General features: G+C 35.0%; 1 protein-coding gene across 3 annotated transcripts in view; it reads right to left on the minus strand.

The window, feature by feature from the left end:
* Positions 1-167: 167 nt before the first annotated feature.
* Positions 168-17,393, minus strand: part of LOC107677098 (SH3 domain-binding glutamic acid-rich-like protein) — a 25,761-nt gene continuing 8,535 nt past the window's right edge. The window contains exons 2-10 of one of the 3 annotated variants that reach the window (XM_016471897.1): positions 16,939-17,124; positions 15,822-15,902; positions 14,388-14,465; positions 12,920-13,045; positions 12,559-12,585; positions 12,067-12,087; positions 6,208-6,231; positions 2,994-3,045; positions 168-901 (exon numbers count right to left, since the gene is read on the minus strand). In XM_016471897.1, the coding sequence (XP_016327383.1) occupies positions 3,037-3,045; positions 6,208-6,231; positions 12,067-12,087; positions 12,559-12,585; positions 12,920-13,045; positions 14,388-14,465; positions 15,822-15,902; positions 16,939-17,124 (552 nt within the window). In that variant the 3' untranslated portion in view covers positions 168-901; positions 2,994-3,036. Of the gene's footprint in view, positions 902-2,993; positions 3,046-6,207; positions 6,232-11,389; positions 11,475-12,066; positions 12,088-12,558; positions 12,586-12,919; positions 13,046-14,387; positions 14,466-15,821; positions 15,903-16,938; positions 17,125-17,393 lie in introns of those variants that run through there. The other 2 variants (XM_016471896.1, XM_016471898.1) reach the window with 2 other exon arrangements.

The raw sequence follows: 17,393 nt of genomic DNA on the forward strand, positions 1-17,393 counted from the left end.
GCCTTTTTAGCCTTGAACTGACCACTGCAAATATCCAACAGTGACTCACGGGCTGCAGTGAATATTGTCGTCACGGCCTAAAATAATGTCTGAAATTTGCTGCTATTGTTAAGTCACATGTGAGGCCCATTTTTAGAACAGAACATAATGAAGCAAACAGTGCCTTTAAAACTCACTCTTTATTGGTAAATAAGGGAATTTCCAACCATTCATTTCTGTCTACATACAAAGTGCATTAGAACTGCCAACTGACTACAGAGAATGGCTTCCAGCAAGAACTGACGTCACACATTCAGACTGAAATCAGACACAATAGACTGAAAAAGGAGGGAATTGTGACTGATGTCCTTTCAGTGTTAATTTTAACTTCAACTTCACTGTGGTTGTAAGTAACTACAATTCAACATCTTAGAACCATATTGTTTAGTCTAACTGAAGTATGTACTAGATGAGTTCGGTTTATTTTTAGCATTGTAGCAAAGTGTGTCCAAAATATGACTGGTAGTGTACTTCACAATATAAGACACACAGAGAGGTATTTGTAAGTATTAGTTTGGCACATTTGAGTGGTTTGGCACAACTATTTGGGAGTCTACTGAACAAAGTCTGAATGTTAGTTTAAAAGTAGTAGAATAAGCTATTTTCTATATGTACAGTAAGGAAAAAAGACATCCCTTTAAATTCACTTGAAACTCGCCACTAAAGCTGAAGCAACTCTAGCGTAAAAAGGCATTTTGCAACCTCAAAAAGGCACATTTATCAGGGGGGGTGGCTTGAAGCTGGAGTCCTGAGTGCATATTGTCCAGTGCAGTGGTGTCACATTTGGCTTTGGCAAAGCTGCGGTGAAGGTATTTGTGGGCGATTTTCGATGACTCCAGGGCAAGTGGGGTGTCACTTCAAGCTGAAATGTAAAGCACAATGTAAGTGTGTGTGCGCAGTTGAGCGTTCATAAACGCGATGCATCAAAAGTTGTTCAATAACATCAGGATATTCCCCCAATTATGCTGTTGATTGCCACACACAAAAAAAATAAAAATAACAGTAAAAAAGGAAAAAATGTGTTTATAGCAATATGTTTACAATATTGCAGCGTTTAAATCATAGGCGTCATTTATAGTGCGGCCCGCGACAACGGCCAATTTTGTCCTCAGCACTTTATGAGTAGCTTGCGGCAGGGTGTATCTAATATATAAGGATCATCTCCAATTGTAGAGAAGATTTTCATTTAATTTCATTAGTGTGTGTCATTTTTAATGTTTTGCCGAGTGAACATTACACTTGTTATTAGTTTCCGAAAGTGACCGCCGCAATATTCTCTCGCAGCTTTCAGATGTATCTATCTGTTTCTATGAAATCACAAAACAAAATCCAATCAAATGCACCACCACCCTTGACATTCACTGACGTAAACCTTTGGTTTATTCAAAAAAAAGTTATTTTATACCGGGTCAGAACCCAGAACCCTCGATGCAAAAAGGGCCAACAAATCATGCTTGACATTCACATGCTGATCCATGCATTTATTCACTGACCTATAAAATAACATAAAATTACCTATAAAACCCTGAGACGGACTGCGGCAGAAATATGGATCAAATTAAATATTTCACAAGCTCATGTGAGCATTTAAAATGGTCAACAAGAGTCATTTCCTGCTCAAATGACAGTGTAATGAGAAATTATACGAAATTAACATCCCATTGTACTATTAAAATTGTTGTTTACATGCTTTTTGAATCATGTTATTCATTTCATCAATACATCACATGGACTACTCATCAAAACAGTAAAGCTCATGTTAAATTATTTGTGTGTAATTAATATTTATGAGTTAAACATCTGTCATTTTTTTACTTCACAACCAGCATGTCTGTGTATTTATTTGTGCTTCAGCCCGCTTGCCTGCTAGGTATTCAGTGTAAGGGCATTAATGTAAATATATCGTTTGGCCATTTATACAAATATCTATTTTTACTTTTGTACAAATTTATATAATAATACATAATTTTGTTAATAATTATTAAATATAATCATAATCTATCATAATATAATCATAGATCATATTTATAATGCCAAAAACAAAAACATATTTGAAAATTTGTACTTCTTCTATAGCTGTATTTGACCATTTGCCGGTGCTACTCTAATGTCTCTCATATTACTCTATGGTCTCTCTCTTTTCATACTGGAAGATACAATTGGTGCCACCTTGCGACTCAAGACAGTAAGACATTTATTTGTTAAGTAGCTGTGTAATAAATGGGAACGTGTATAGCCAGCTGGTCATTATCACAAAATAAATCCCTTTGTTTTGCTGGTCACTCTGTTGTGGTTTATTTTGAGACAACGATCAGCTGGATGTAAATTATCCCTATTAACAATATATTATTATATACATTCCTAGTAAATCAGTTTTTTTGAGGTCCACTGATAATGTTAGTTTTCACATTTTCAACCTCTTTTATGTCACCATTTCCTTAGCATTAAACAACCAATTTTTACTGTTATACCTTTAAACACCCTCTTTCTGTGTTAAATGAACAAAAGTATTTTGAGAAACTTTGATGTTACTCAATAGAGTATCAATAGAGCTTCTTGTTTATAAATACTATCATCTATCCTGCTGGCTCCAAATGTTTGAACACTGAATTTGAGTATCAATAAAATAATAAAATTGAAGCTATTAAAGTTACAGTAGCTTTTCATAGTAGGCTACTCAATGAACTCTTCTATCTTAAAAGATAAATATAAATCTGTGAAACTGTGAGATCAAAATAAAGGATATCTTAATGCTACAAACACAGCCAGTCAATTTAAGCCAGTATGATTTAGGAAATGTAAGCATGTCATTTCTGACAGGATCTTTCTTTTAAACAATCAGCTGTCCTTGATGCACCAGACTGACCAATATCATCAGTCCTAGACACTTGCGATTTATACTCTAGCAAATGGTATCCTAAAACACCACCAAGTGGCAGAGAAAACCCTATCACCTGTGTGGGAAAATCCGGGTCCAAAATCCTCTGCTTCAGGACACTAGTCTTCCTGTGAATGACAGCAATCACACAGTTAACTGCATACCGTCCCTAGATGTGCCATAAATGCTTCCTGTATAACGTGTTTGGCTATAATCCCAATTCATTATTCATTGTTTTGGTGTAGCCTGGCTCCTAGAGGTAAACTATGCAAGTCTGCACCAAAAACTATGTAACTGAGTTGTTAATCAATCAAAATGCAAGTACATAGATTACACATTTGAATAATTTAGTTATTTTCAAACAGCATCAGCAGTATTGAATCAGTTAAACGTTACTAAATTATTATGAGAATTTTTTTTTTTTTTTGCAAGACGCAAGGCTTTTTTTCTCTAGATTACATAGATCATCTAGATTATGGAAATAATTTTCAAAACTGTATATGCCGTAATATAATTAGAAGCAAGGCATCAAGAGAGTTGTACACTATTCATTTTTCTATTTCAAAATGATCAAATAAATTCTTTTTTTGGATGTTGTTGATTGAGCTTACATTGTATTAAACTTCGAATATTCCTTTAAAGCCTGCTTCGTGTGGCACTACTACCATTGTACCCTATAACATCTCTTTAACACTGACTCTCACTCGCTGAAAATACCTAATGCTAAGATAACTGAAAAACACATTACAGCATTTCCTTTTTACTCCACATCAAAACACCATTCGCTGCATTGCCTTCCCATCTTGATGTCAACCATGCTATACTCAAAGATCCTGCTTATCTCAATTTGACATTTTCGAACCAAGGTGCATTGCATGCTGATGGTCTTGCTCAACATCTGACAGAGGTTCTTAATGCAACAACATCCTGATTAACATACTCTTTGATGCATACTACTGAGCAATGCATTTTCACAGTCATGCATATATTCCATAAAAAAGACAGGAAGACCATAAAAATAAAACTGAAGCCCTAAACCCCAACAGTATTTGGGGCCATCCAGATGTATGATGACGCTGCAATGTTAAATTATAAGTTGATAAATACTTTTTATGTCTTTATTGAACACACTGACCCAGAAATTACCATGGCAAGCATTTTAAACTGTTAAAAGTGTTCAATAAAAATCTTATTTTTGTGGTATGTGTTTGATCAAGTTAAAGCTGCTGTAAGTGATGTTAAGCCCCGTTCACACTAGCAGCGACTTTTGTCGATCACATGAGCTCTACCGTCTTCTTTCCTATTGGCTGTCGCTCCCGAAAGTCGCTCTTCATTTGCATAAAGTTGAAGGATTCTGAACTTTGTCGCGTCGCTGAACACGCCAACGGCCGCTGTCGCTAGTGTCGCCGGAAATCGCCAGCTCTCCATTTAAATGTATGGGATTGTGTCGCTTTGCTGTTGCGTGTCGCTTGTAGTGTGAACGGGGCTTTAGCCGTCCTGCTGCTTTCTGCCAGTTGTAAGTTAATTAGATCACCATTATCTCTTAAAGGGATAGTTCACCCCAAAATGAAAATTCTGTCATTAATTACTCACCCTCATGTCGTTTCAAACCCGTAAGACCTGCGTTCATCTTCGGAACACAGATTAAGATATTTCTGATGGAATCTGAGAGCTGTCTGACCCTGCATAGACAGCAACACAACTGAAATGTTCCCAAGTCCAGAGATTACGTGTTTGAAACGACATGAGGGTGAGTAATTAATGACAGAATTTTCATTTTTGGGTGAACTAACCCTTTAAATTACATATTCTGTTTCCAAACCCCACCCCCTAAATACTTATCCGCAAATCTAATGTCAGTAAACTCCAACATGCAAAATGACTGACAGGTAGAACGGCATATCCAAGATTTCTGATTGGCTAACATGTGGGCACGTTAAAGCAAGTCATTTCACTTGTGTTCAATTTTATTTTTCTTCTTAGGAATTTCAGAGAAATACCTCAGCCAAAGTTGATACTGGATAGACTGGTGTGATTTCTCAGGACACCTATTTCAGTGACAGATAGCAGGGACACTTGCAGCAGCTTTAATCACTGTAACAGAGAGTTTAAATTGCTTAATTTTTTTCAAGCAATTCAGTCACACAAATATGAACGCAAAACTTATTCAGATGCAAGTGGGTAGTCCAGTGGTTCTCAACCTCCCTGACTATGCTCAATATTATATTAGACAATTTAGACAATATAATATAAAGACTAGTATATATATCTCCAGGGTTTCTGAACATTTTCAGGCTTTACAAAGGTAAATTCAAGACTTTTTAAGACCATGTAAATAAAATGTAAGGAATAAACTGAAGGGAACATAATATATCAATATGTTCTCTAAATGTAAATATCTAGGGAGCAGAAAATGAGTTTTGAAAATTGTTGAAAATTAGCAACACTTCGAACAGATTACTTTTACAAAACAAAATGCTTAAGGCTTGAATACCTGTGCTCCCAACCATCAGAAGATGGAAATAACTTTTACTGTACTTTCTGATCACACCGCAAAAAAAAGTGATGTTCTTCCTCAGTATTATTTTGTGTTTTCCAGTGCAAATGTTTAAAGATTCTTAAATCAAGATACATTTATTTGAGACACAAAAAAATGGCATAAGATAAGCAGTCTTGATTTCTGTGAAATTGATCAAAATTAAGTTTCGAGTTTATGATTAAAACTAAAACAAATATCTGCCAATAGGCTTATTTTAAAAGGGAAAACATACCTCATTAGCAGATATCTTTCTTGTTTTAAGCATAAACTCACTTCATTTTGTTCAAATTTTCAAGACTTCATTTTACATTTGCATCTCAAGTAAATGTATCTTGATTTAAAGCGTTTTAGATATTTGTATTAAAAAAAAATACTGAGGAAGACAGGAAGGAAGATTTTTTTTTTTTTTTTTGCATTAAGACATTCTCCGATTTAAGACCTTTTAATGGAAAGGCAGATTAAGACTTTTTTAATACCCGCAGAAACCCTGAAATTATATTAAGAAATTTGATTTCAGCTTACATCTTGATTTCGAGCCATTTTAGCATATTTTAAAACCTTGTTTTGTTTAACTTTAAATCATTTTAAGCCATATTGCGGTCCCCATGGAAGTGTGCTGAGGCCCCTAATGGCCCCCCTGGTTGAAAACCACTGACACAGTCAATCTGAAAGATTTGGAACACAACTGATGTCATGCACCGTTGCCCCTGACCTCCACCGACCACAACATGCTGAAACAAGCTGAGAGTACCTCTGAGGCTTGCTCCTCTTCCTCCTGCGTTGAAGAAATTCAGTATTAAAACAGAAGATAATTCATCAATGTATGTCTGAGTGACACAAACAGCTACAGAGGGAGGTTACGCTACACCCAGATTGAATTCTCTGAGCGAAAGCTACATGAGGACGAGCAGTGGAAGAGAGTTTGTGGGGACGTGTGTGTGTGTTTCCACAATAAAGAAAGATCCTAAAAGTGACAGCCACTGGAAAGAACTTCCATGATTTCTGCTCCTGTAACATAAGTGAGGGGTGGAATGACTGGACGAAGGAAAAGAAAGAAAGAATTCTGAGAAATGAGAGAGAGGTGGAGAGCTAAGCAGCATGTGTGGATGGATGAAAGGGAGAGCAGGTGATGATCGTGGAGATCGTCTGCAAAGTTCACTGCAAATGAATGTGCAAAAAGCTGAAGTGTCTGTAACCTTGTCACAAAAAAGGCACGTAGCTGGTTAGTGCACTTGCTTCAACACACTGAGTAGTGCTCATATGGGTGATGTGAATAAATCTGGCCCGCAACCTTTCCTGATCATGTGCCATCTTTGCACAACATGATTGCTTTAGTATTCAATAGATTCATATCAGTCAGGATTATTCGTCTTTGTACTTAGTAGCATTGATTTTTTTAGAAACTGTTAATGTGTCTGTCAGTGTATAACCAAATGTAGTTAAATAATGCAGAACATGCACATTATGTATACCTATGAAAATTAAAATAAAGAGTAAAATGTGTTTGACCTTCTAATGTTGTAGTGTTTCAACATTTTTGATTACTAACATACTTTACATTTGAGGTAGTGTTTGTTTTAGCTTTTGGGCTGTGTTTCTCACTAGGTAAAGAATAAAACTAAATTATATTATTATTATTATTGACTAATACAATTCTCAGGTTATGACTGGAAATGCAATAATAATAAATCATAATGGAAATGGAATATAGGCCCAGGTGTTATTTTAATTCTAATTACCACATCAAGTAGTGCAAATATTTGCTCTGATGATGATTTGATTAAAGATTTTTTTCTAAATGTGATGCATTGTGCAATGTGAAATTTGGTTAATGGTTTGGTTCGATTTTAGTATGATTTATAATTCTTTAAAAATATGTTCTAACTATTTACACTACCGTTCAAAGGTTTGGGGTCTGTAAGATTTTTTAATGTTTTTGAAACATGTCAGTTGAAACATGCTCAAGAAATGTGTCTTATTATTAGACATCTGATGAATATTTTGGTGGAAACGTTTGATTCTTTGATGAATAGAAAGTTCAAAAGAACAGCATTTATTTGAAATAGAATTTGAAATATATTGTCTTTACTATTACCTTTGATCAATTTTATCATCCTTGCTGAATAAAAGTCTTTATAAAAATAAATTTCCTGCCCCAGGTTGTACCCTCACAAGATCAACCTTTGTACTTTTGATAAAAATGAACATATAATACAGCAGGTATTATAATAGCAATTACAATCAATTATTAAATTAATAAAAATGCAGCTACACTTTATTTTACTATGTCCTTGTTACAGTGTAATTGTACATTCATGTACTGAGTAATATTAATTATCATCATGTACTTACTATAGAGTAAGGATTAGGGTTTTCCTTAGGGTTAGTTGCATGTAATTATGCATAATTTACCTTTTTAGACCTAACTAAATAAGGTAAATTTATGTCATGTTATATAGGCCTACATTATTCACCGATGGGTTGGAGTGAATCACTTATGTCTCCGAAAACAGAGACAAAATCTTAAAGAAAAGGAAAAAAAAAAACATGTATCAATCTACCTCAAGCTCTCGGAGTTCTTCTTCCTCCTAGAGGGGAGAACAGACTGAATCAGATGAGAGGAACGAGCTAAAGCTGAATAGAGCAACATGAGAGGCACATGCAACTGGACAAAAAGATGGAGAGAGAAGAACGAGACTGGCAGGAGGCAGCTAGAGGAGAGAAGTCAAACAGGAGGTGAAAAGGAAGAATGAAGGCAGAAAATCAGTGGCCAAATGAGGGGGGGGGAATGCAAATCAGAAGCACAAAAATGAGACAGAGAGACACTTCTCATCAAACCCAAGTTACCTCAGACACCAACTCATCTTCTGCCTAGAACAAACAGGTGGGCAGAGAGAAGAAGGGATAGAAAGAAGCTTTTAACTAAAGCTGAATTTGGACAAAAGAAATAGAACTGATAAACTGAATTCAGTACTTTCCAGTTTAGTGTTCAAAACACACCAGACTGTCATTGAACAGCAGGTGTGCTATCTGATTTCATTCAATACCTATATTGATAATATACTGTATATATATATATATATATATATATATAAAGAAGTTCAGTTGAAAAGCGTATGCTTTAATTATATCGCCCAGCTATATATTAAAAGTTGAATATAGAATACATCCGGCTGTATGTTCTATATGTATTTTAGGTAACACTTTATTTTGATAGTCCACTTTAGACATTTTACTAACAGTAAGTAACTTTGCAACTACATGTCAACTAGCAGTCATTAGAATAGTAGTAGACTGTCTGCTTAATATCTTCTAACACTTTATTTTGATGAACTGCAACATACTGACTATAAGAAACTGTGCAAGTATATGTCAACTTATTCTACTAACCCTAACCCTAACCTTACAGTCTACTCTGGCAGTTAGTAGACATGTAGCTGCAAATTAATGAGAATTAGTTGGCATGTAATTGCAAAGTTACTTATAGTTAGTAGAATGTCTAAAGTGGACTATCAAAATAAAGTGTAACCGTATTTTATGCTTATTAAAGCTGGATATTCAATAAAAATAACAATATAGTGCAGGATTTTTGTCTATGTTTGGATTTTGACAGGTGGGCATTAAATATCAGAATGAAGTCTGATATTTCATATCAAGGTAAAGCTAAAAGAATGCCAATAAGGTGTAGTAAATTGAATCAGTATTTCACACTGACATGATGATTAGAGTGACCACTTGCTTATTGCTCTGTTGCAGGACAGCATATGTGATTTTGCAGGGATAATGCTATTTAAATATTGATGATGATTGCATGATAAAATTATTTAAATTGCTAATATAATTTTTATTAATGGTGACCGGCTCTGTGACTGGCATGCAATTTGCCTAGGTTTGAGTGATACAGTGTAATTTACTCCACGGGACCTTTTCAGTCTGCTAAATATAATGAACTGAATAACAGGTTATTAGGTAAAATCATATTTTATATTAAAATAAATGTCCGTAACTAGTGAACTAATGATGATTCATGCATGTTGTTACAGTACCTTGAAGTTGTTAAAAAAAATTTTTTTGGGAGGTGGGGTGCTGTGATGGAAAAAGGGCTGGGCGATAAATCGATAACGATAATTATCACAATATACTTTTCCTCGATAAAACGATATGAAGAGTTCGATAAATGCTCGATATAATGTTCATGAGCCAAAAGCGGAACGAAAGAGCATGACTCATTTGAATCGCGCCACTCGGAGTGTTTATCCGCTCGCAGCAGATGCGTTTACTCGCTGACGAGTCTCGGTCACGCGAGCACTAAACAGCGCTTTGAGATCCAGTGTGAAGCGCTTGAGTTTAGCAAACAACACAAATGACTCGCTGATTTAAACTAGTTTAAAGGCTGATGAAACAGTGCTGACAAACAGGAGGAACACTGTGTGCAACGATACAGTCAAAAGGCTTTTCCATCTATAAATTGCCATCATTTACCATACATTGTCTGTAGGGCTGGGCGATAAATCGATAACGATAATTATCGCGATATACTTTTCCTCGATAAAACGATATGAAGAGTTCGATAAATGCTCGATATAATGTTCATGAGCCAAAAGCGGAATGAAAGAGCATGACTCATTTGAATCGCGCCACTCGGAACGTTTATCCGCTCGCAGCAGATGCGTTTACTCGGCTGACGAGTCTCGGTCACACGAGCACTAAACAGCGCTTTGAGATCCAGTGTGAAGCGCTTGAGTTTAGCAAACAACACAAATGGCTCGCTGATTTAAACTAGTTTAAAGGCTGATGAAACAGCGCTGACAAACAGGAGAAACACTGTGTGCAACGATACAGTCAAAAGGCTTTTCAATCTATAAATTGCCATCATTTACCATGCATTGTCTGGCATACAGTAACCATACAGTAACACTAACTGCACTATGTGTATTGTGTCAGAAATGTGGGTACTTGTATCGAATTTTATTATATTATTAATGTAGACCCGTAATAAATGTATTAAAGGAGTAATGGAATATAATTGCAGTATTTTTGTGATTAAGCTATAGCATATGTGCATTTAGCCTGATACAAACAATTTTTAGACTACTGTTTTTCATACAAATACCTAAAAATCATATAGTTATATTTTTACTATGGTATTGAGATGTGCTATATGGGTTTTTAACTGTGTTTATCATGATCTAAATGTATGCTTCTATAGAAGACCAATGATTAATAATTAAAAAAAATCCTCAGAATAATTAAATTTCGCCATATAAAAATGAGGTTGCTACAATTTTTTTACAGATATTACTGATTTTGATAATGAACAAAAATTTACATCTGCATCCTAACTCAAGCTACTACTACTATCAAATGTGCAATTCTAAGAAACAAAAAAACAAATATTATTATTATCAGGTAACACAAACCTGTGTCTTGATTTGAAACAATATCACTTTTAGAACATGCAGAAACTAAGAAATTAATTTTTCTACTAAGATATTTATTTTGTTAAGGAAAATTAATGGTCTGGTTTCTACAACTTTCACTTTGGAGCAAAAATCTGGCTTAAACTTTAAAAAAATTAAGATTTGACATTTATTGTGATAATTATCGATATCGACTGATTTGAAAAAAATTATCGTGATATTTGTTTTGGCCATATCCCCCAGCCCTAGATGGAAAACATTTCAAGTAAAAGACTTTTAAAAACAGAAAATGCATCCATGACACCTGTAAAGCAAAGGCAGACGGAAAATGAAACACAGGCAAAACCCAAAGCAAATGTGTCGCCTTCCAAGTGAAAATGCTTTCTGAGTTAATGACTGACTAAAAGAAGCAGATGGTACACATAAAAAAAAAAAAAAACACATGGATGCAAAATAAATAATAATAATAATAGAAATGTTGTCAGCAAGATGAGAAAGAATGGATGGGAGAGAACAGTAGAGTTACAAACACACTCCAGATCTACAATCTGTTCATTCTAGAATAAGAATCCTCTGAGACCAGATGGTTGTCCTCAACCTGAAACAATGAGTAGCGAACATTAGCTTTTTCTTTAATAATCTTTCTGACTGAAGGGTTTCATTGTATTTTTTAACTGTGAATACAAAATAAAGAGGGATTAATCAGCCTGTCAGTTTTTGATGAGAAATAATTTAAAATAAAAATACATAAAAAAATTAATTATAAAAAATGTAATAAATTAAAAACACACTTTCCCATGGTATTTTAAATGTTTTCATGATTCATGATTAATAAGTACACAAATGTCTTCAATAAGACAGACTGGAAACCATAATTGTTTTCTGATATTTCCAGGATATCCTTTTTTTTTTTTTTTGGATGACTGACTTCCATTGTTTGGCAGAGAAAAGACAGTATACTCTAAAAACAACTGTCCCTCCACCTTGTGATACACACATTCATTTCTATTTCCCCTCTTTGGCCAACAGGAACATTTTCATTTTGATTGCCAAAGGAAACATACTGCAGTCCAATAAACCAGAAGCAGAGATGTCACAGACTAACATGAATCTTCTTGAAGTGCAAACACTAGGAACATTATTGTTAGAATTGCTTCTTAAGAGAGAGAAAAAATAGATTTCAGTCTTACCCTGTCCTCTTCTCCTTCCTCCTGTGAGTCATAGAAGAAAAGAAATAGTTCAGTTAGAATAGTAATGTACATAATTATAAAAGAATTAGGTTTAAACATTACTTTCAAACACATAGTAATAGTTTCATTACTATTACAATTACTTTTAATAGTACTGTAATAGTGTTGTAAGGTAACAAGTGAACACAATAAAATCATACTGGAAAACATTTATATAATTATATAAATAAGGAATGGGTCCTTTGAATGTTATAAATGTATTAATTACAATATTCATTATCCAAAACAGACCTATCTATCTATCTATCTTGGTTAAGTTGTTATATGTGACCCTGGAGCACAAAAGCAGTCTTAAGTCGCTGGGGTATATTTGTAGCAATAGCCAAAAATTCATAGTATGGGTCAAAATTATTGATTTTTCACTGGTTTTGTGGTCCAGGGTCACATATAAGTAATCATGAATAATTGAATAATTAAGCACTTTTGTCTTACCTGCTCTTCCTCCTCAGCTGGTTTTCTCTAACAAAAAGAAAGTTAAAATTAAAATGAGAAAATTACATTAGGCAGAAAAAAAATATTTACTGAATAAACACCATATAATTTAAAGTCACACTGTCAACAGGAAACACTAGCAGGAATCAAACTACAAGAGAGGAGATGGTAAAGCAGGGCATTAGATGTTAATTTCAGTTGCATAGGTGACATTACAGGTAAACCTTCAAAAAAAATAACCTGGAAGTTAATAGATGAAGCAAAGGATGAGATTATATGGAAGAAGAATGAGCTGCTATAGGAAAACAGATGATGTTTGAGGAGGATTGAGGGTTAAGTAGGAGTTTTGATGGTCAGTTACACTCTCTTCGTCCTCTTCTGCGATATCATCTCGAGCATCTGTCTCTGCCTTCTTGCCTGGATCATCTTCTTCCAGCTCTGCTATGTGTGCATCTCCATTCTGCTCAGTCTCTACGATTTCTTTTTTCTAGAAGAACAAACAGCGCATACCAGGAAAAGAGAAATTAAAAGCACAGCATCTGCTAAGGCACTGGCATAATGCACCACGGGTTCCTAGGAAGTTTTAAAACAGGTCCCTCAGGATGAAAACAGGCGCGAGTTAATGAACTGGAGGAACATTCACCAGTGGAATAGTACTAAGAAAGAAAAAGGGTTTGTTATATTAGACGATGGGAATGCTGACATGGAAAATGGACATTATCAATCAGTTTGCAATGTTGAAAAATCCACAAAAGCATATTTCGATATTTCAAGACAAAACATTGGAAGAAAAACGTTTCCCTCAAACAAGCATTAGGGTAGTAATAAGCAATACGGTTGTAATTACATAGCTGTAAATGCAAAGTGAAGTTGTAAGTACATGTAATTACAGAGTTGTAACTGCATAGTCATTTTTTCATATATATAACTTTGAAACTATTTCAAATATAAACATTAGTCAGGACAAAATGAACAATATTTCTACATTTTAAGTCATTCAAAATTGCAATCCTTTCAACTTAAGTATTTGTAAGAAAGCATAACACTACACAAATGCAGTCAATTAACAGGAACAGCATGCTCCACATGGAAAGGTTTATTTGTGGCTATGTTTGGAATGGAATATCAGCAATGTACATTGTACTGCCTGCTATTTTTAAGGTAACACTTTGCAATAAGGTCTTTTTTGTTAAACGGATTCACGCAAAATGAAAACCCTGTCATCATTTACTCACCCTCACATTGTTCCAAACCTGTATGAGTTTCTTTCTTCTGTTGACCACAAAAGAAGATATTCTGAAGAATGCTGGAAACCAAATTGTCGCTGGTAGTATGGAAGTCAATGGCTACCAGCAACTGTTCGGTTACCATCGTTCTTCAAAATATCTTCTTTTGTGGTTCTTTTGGGAACAACATGAGGGTAAATGATGACAACATTTTCATTTTTGGGTGAACTGTCACTTTAATATTAGTATGCACTAATGAACAACAATAATACAGCATTTATTAATCTTAGCTAATGTTAATTTCTACATTTACTAATACATTTTTTTAATCAAAATATCTGTTAACACTGGTTAATGCAATGTGAACTAATATGGACAAAAGATGAACAACTGTATTTTTATTAATTAACACTGACAAAGGCTAAATGTTGCGTATCCTAATTCAAACATAGCCTAAGTGTAAAGTAAGGTTGAACAAAAACCTAGCTGAATCAAAAAGCAGACAAGGGGCATACAGTAAAGTGCAGTACGGACGTGTCTGGAAATGCACTGAAAGTGAATGGCAAAAAAAGAGAGTAAAAAAAAAGTTCAATCAGATATTACTGTTGTGTCATCATCAAGATGTTCCTCTGTGCCAGATCCATTATGAAGCTTTTGTGCATTTTCAGCTTGTTGTGCCTCCTGCACCAAGAGAGATTTTTATTAATACAATATTCTACATTTCCTCTCACAAGGAAATGTCACTCTACTGATGTTTATCCATTCATTGCCAAATACTCTTCTGGTAATGTTTTGTTGATCTGGTTGATCTGGTCATCTGAATCTTGTTTTAGAGGATTTCAAAAAGCTTGGGAAGCTTTACTGGCTTTTGCATTTCAAGTAATTTAATATGATTTTTTTTATGAGAATTTATATTATTCTACATGTTAGGAGAAACATTAAGGTGGACAAAGAATGAAAAAATAAAATAAATAAATATATACATATATATCCTTTTACCCTACGTCTGTATTCTGCATTATGTCAACATTTGATAATGTCTTTCAAATATCTGACTTTAGCTGAGGCCTAAAGTGGTAACAAAGCTAAATTTTGGTGGATTATATATATCCTTTTACCCTAGTTGTGGAACGCCAGTAAGTAAGGCTGTCGAGGCTATTTTATTCACTTAAACATCGGATGAAGTGATTATTTTCTCTTTAATACATGATGCCAATGTATTTTTCGATGAGTCCGCTATGGCCTGCTTTCCTCTTTTACATCACCTACTACACACACATACAAGTCCGGTGAGAGAGAAGTCAATAGTTGTGGAATGCCAGTAAGTAAGGCTGTCGAGGCTATTTTATTCACTTAAACATCGGATGAAGTGATTATTTTCTCTTTAATACATGATGCCAATGTATTTTTCGATGAGTCGCTATGTTAGCAATAATAAGGTTACCTGCTTGACGGAAAGGGTCGCCAGGTTTTCACAACAAAACCCACCCAATTGCTACTCAAAACTAGCCCAAACTAACCAACCGTTTTGAGGGGGTCCCCCGGTAAAAACCGCGTTCCGGGGGCTAAAATACACGTTATTGTGGATGCTTCAACTCGCGGACATGAAAAACAACCCGCGGCAACAGTGATAAAGTAGCTCAATTCCACAGGAAAACCGCAGACTTGGCAACACTGTGATGGATAGTAATGTCTACAACGGACACGAGCGCTGTCACGGCGTGACCACAAAGGCTTTCCTCTGTGTATACATATCCTTACAAGTACAATTTTAGCTGGATTATTTGTGTCCCCTTCAAAAATTGCTCTTGAGAAATTTTATGTTTATTGTCCCCCCCAACTGTTAGATGAAATTTACGCCCCTGCTGGGAACAATTGAAAAAAACACACACCAGTGGCAGCATTTGACTCGGTTGTTATTTGGCCCGGATGTTATGACATTGGTATCACTTTAAGATACTGCAGTCTAAAATGTTGTCTAACTTTCATGTCAAACGAGAAAAGGAAACACACAAAAAGAAAAAGAAAAAATACAACCTTAGATCCTGGTGGAGGTGTCAGACCCAAAAATTCATAGACTGTGTTGTCCTCTTTGGCTTCAAAGAATGTTTCGTAGTCCTGCAATTTAGGATAGGAACCAATCATTAGGAAGCAATTAATATAGCAACACAACAACATAATTTCTGTGGAATTCAAAAGAAGCTATCAAATACAGTGTCCAGGCTGCTTTTTCTATAAAAGATCGATGTGGACTTATATGTACTATATTTAAAATCTTATGATGCCATACAATAACTTAGAGGGGAATGGGTCTAGATGTTTCGCCATTATTCACTAAATTGAATATTCTGTTGTTCTAGGTGTATTTCAAGCAAATAAGTTCCCTGTGTGTATCTTGAACACAAAGTTAAGGTTTCAGAAGACAGAAGCACACAACTTTTTTTAAACTTGATCCTTTTTACACATTTGTGGAAAAGAGTCTCTACATTCTGCCAATTTTTGTGTTCAACAGAAAGAAAGAAAAAAAAATTACAGGTTTTCAGCAAAATTAGGGGGGAAGGGGTGTAAATGATGACAGAAATTTTATTATAGAATTAATCCTCCCTTTTAGACCCAAATGATGCAGCTATACAAAATTTGAATAACTAAATTACAAACGTTTTAATACAGCTATTCAGTTACGACATAAATTTGTAGGCCAGCTTGGGAGAGTAGTGGTTTTTGGTTTGTAAATTAGGTAAACTAAATAGTAAATTAAGATCTTTGTACACATAAACTGCAATTACACATAAAAAAAAAAAAAACGAATCAACAAATACAACAGAATCAATTTGATAGTACAACAAAATATGTAAGTCTCTTCAAGTAATGTTAATTGCAGATGATATTTTAGTCATAAAACTAAAACCTCTATTTTAAAACCCCATAGGATTTCCCAAGGGAACCTGGTTTGAAAATGATAATTCTCTTCCCGGTTTTAGAAGCTCTTTTGAATATGTTTTCATGTTATATTACTGCTGACAGTCTTTTATGTATTTTACATCTCTTAACCTGGATAAACATCATATAAAAACCTTTACTCGTTCGGTCCTGACTCACATTATGATTTTTATTTAACGTTTAGATGGGAACCTCTGTTCTAGCAGGTTCTTACCCCACAATACATCGCCTCATTGAAAATCTGTGGAGGAAGAGGAATTCCATTGGTGGGCTTCTTTTCTCCAGGGACATTTTCCCTCATCCACCTCCGGTTGTCCTCATTTGAAGCAATGTCAAGCTGTGCGTAATCGATTTTAAGTGCCTCAAGAAACCCGACAACATCTTGCTGTTTCTTTTTGATCTGTGGTATTGGTAATAACAGATTACTGACATGAATCCTCAAAATGTCTCCACATTCAAAATTTCTCATTGCAGATTAGAAGTATATGTTAGCTGTAGTAGACATCTTAGAAATAATGTTCTCTTTCATAGGTTCACTCAACGCTGTGTCGCTATGATGCAATGGGAACGCCCTCTGGGTGTGCCGATTGTCTGAAGACCGTATAGAATCACACCAATTCATTGGCTGATGGCGTGGGCGCCGCCTCGAAGCTCTTACATCGCCATCCT

This window comes from Sinocyclocheilus anshuiensis, unplaced genomic scaffold (genome assembly GCF_001515605.1).
Source record: "Sinocyclocheilus anshuiensis isolate Anshui unplaced genomic scaffold, SAMN03320099.WGS_v1.1 scaffold24, whole genome shotgun sequence".
Lineage (NCBI taxonomy): Eukaryota > Metazoa > Chordata > Actinopteri > Cypriniformes > Cyprinidae > Sinocyclocheilus > Sinocyclocheilus anshuiensis.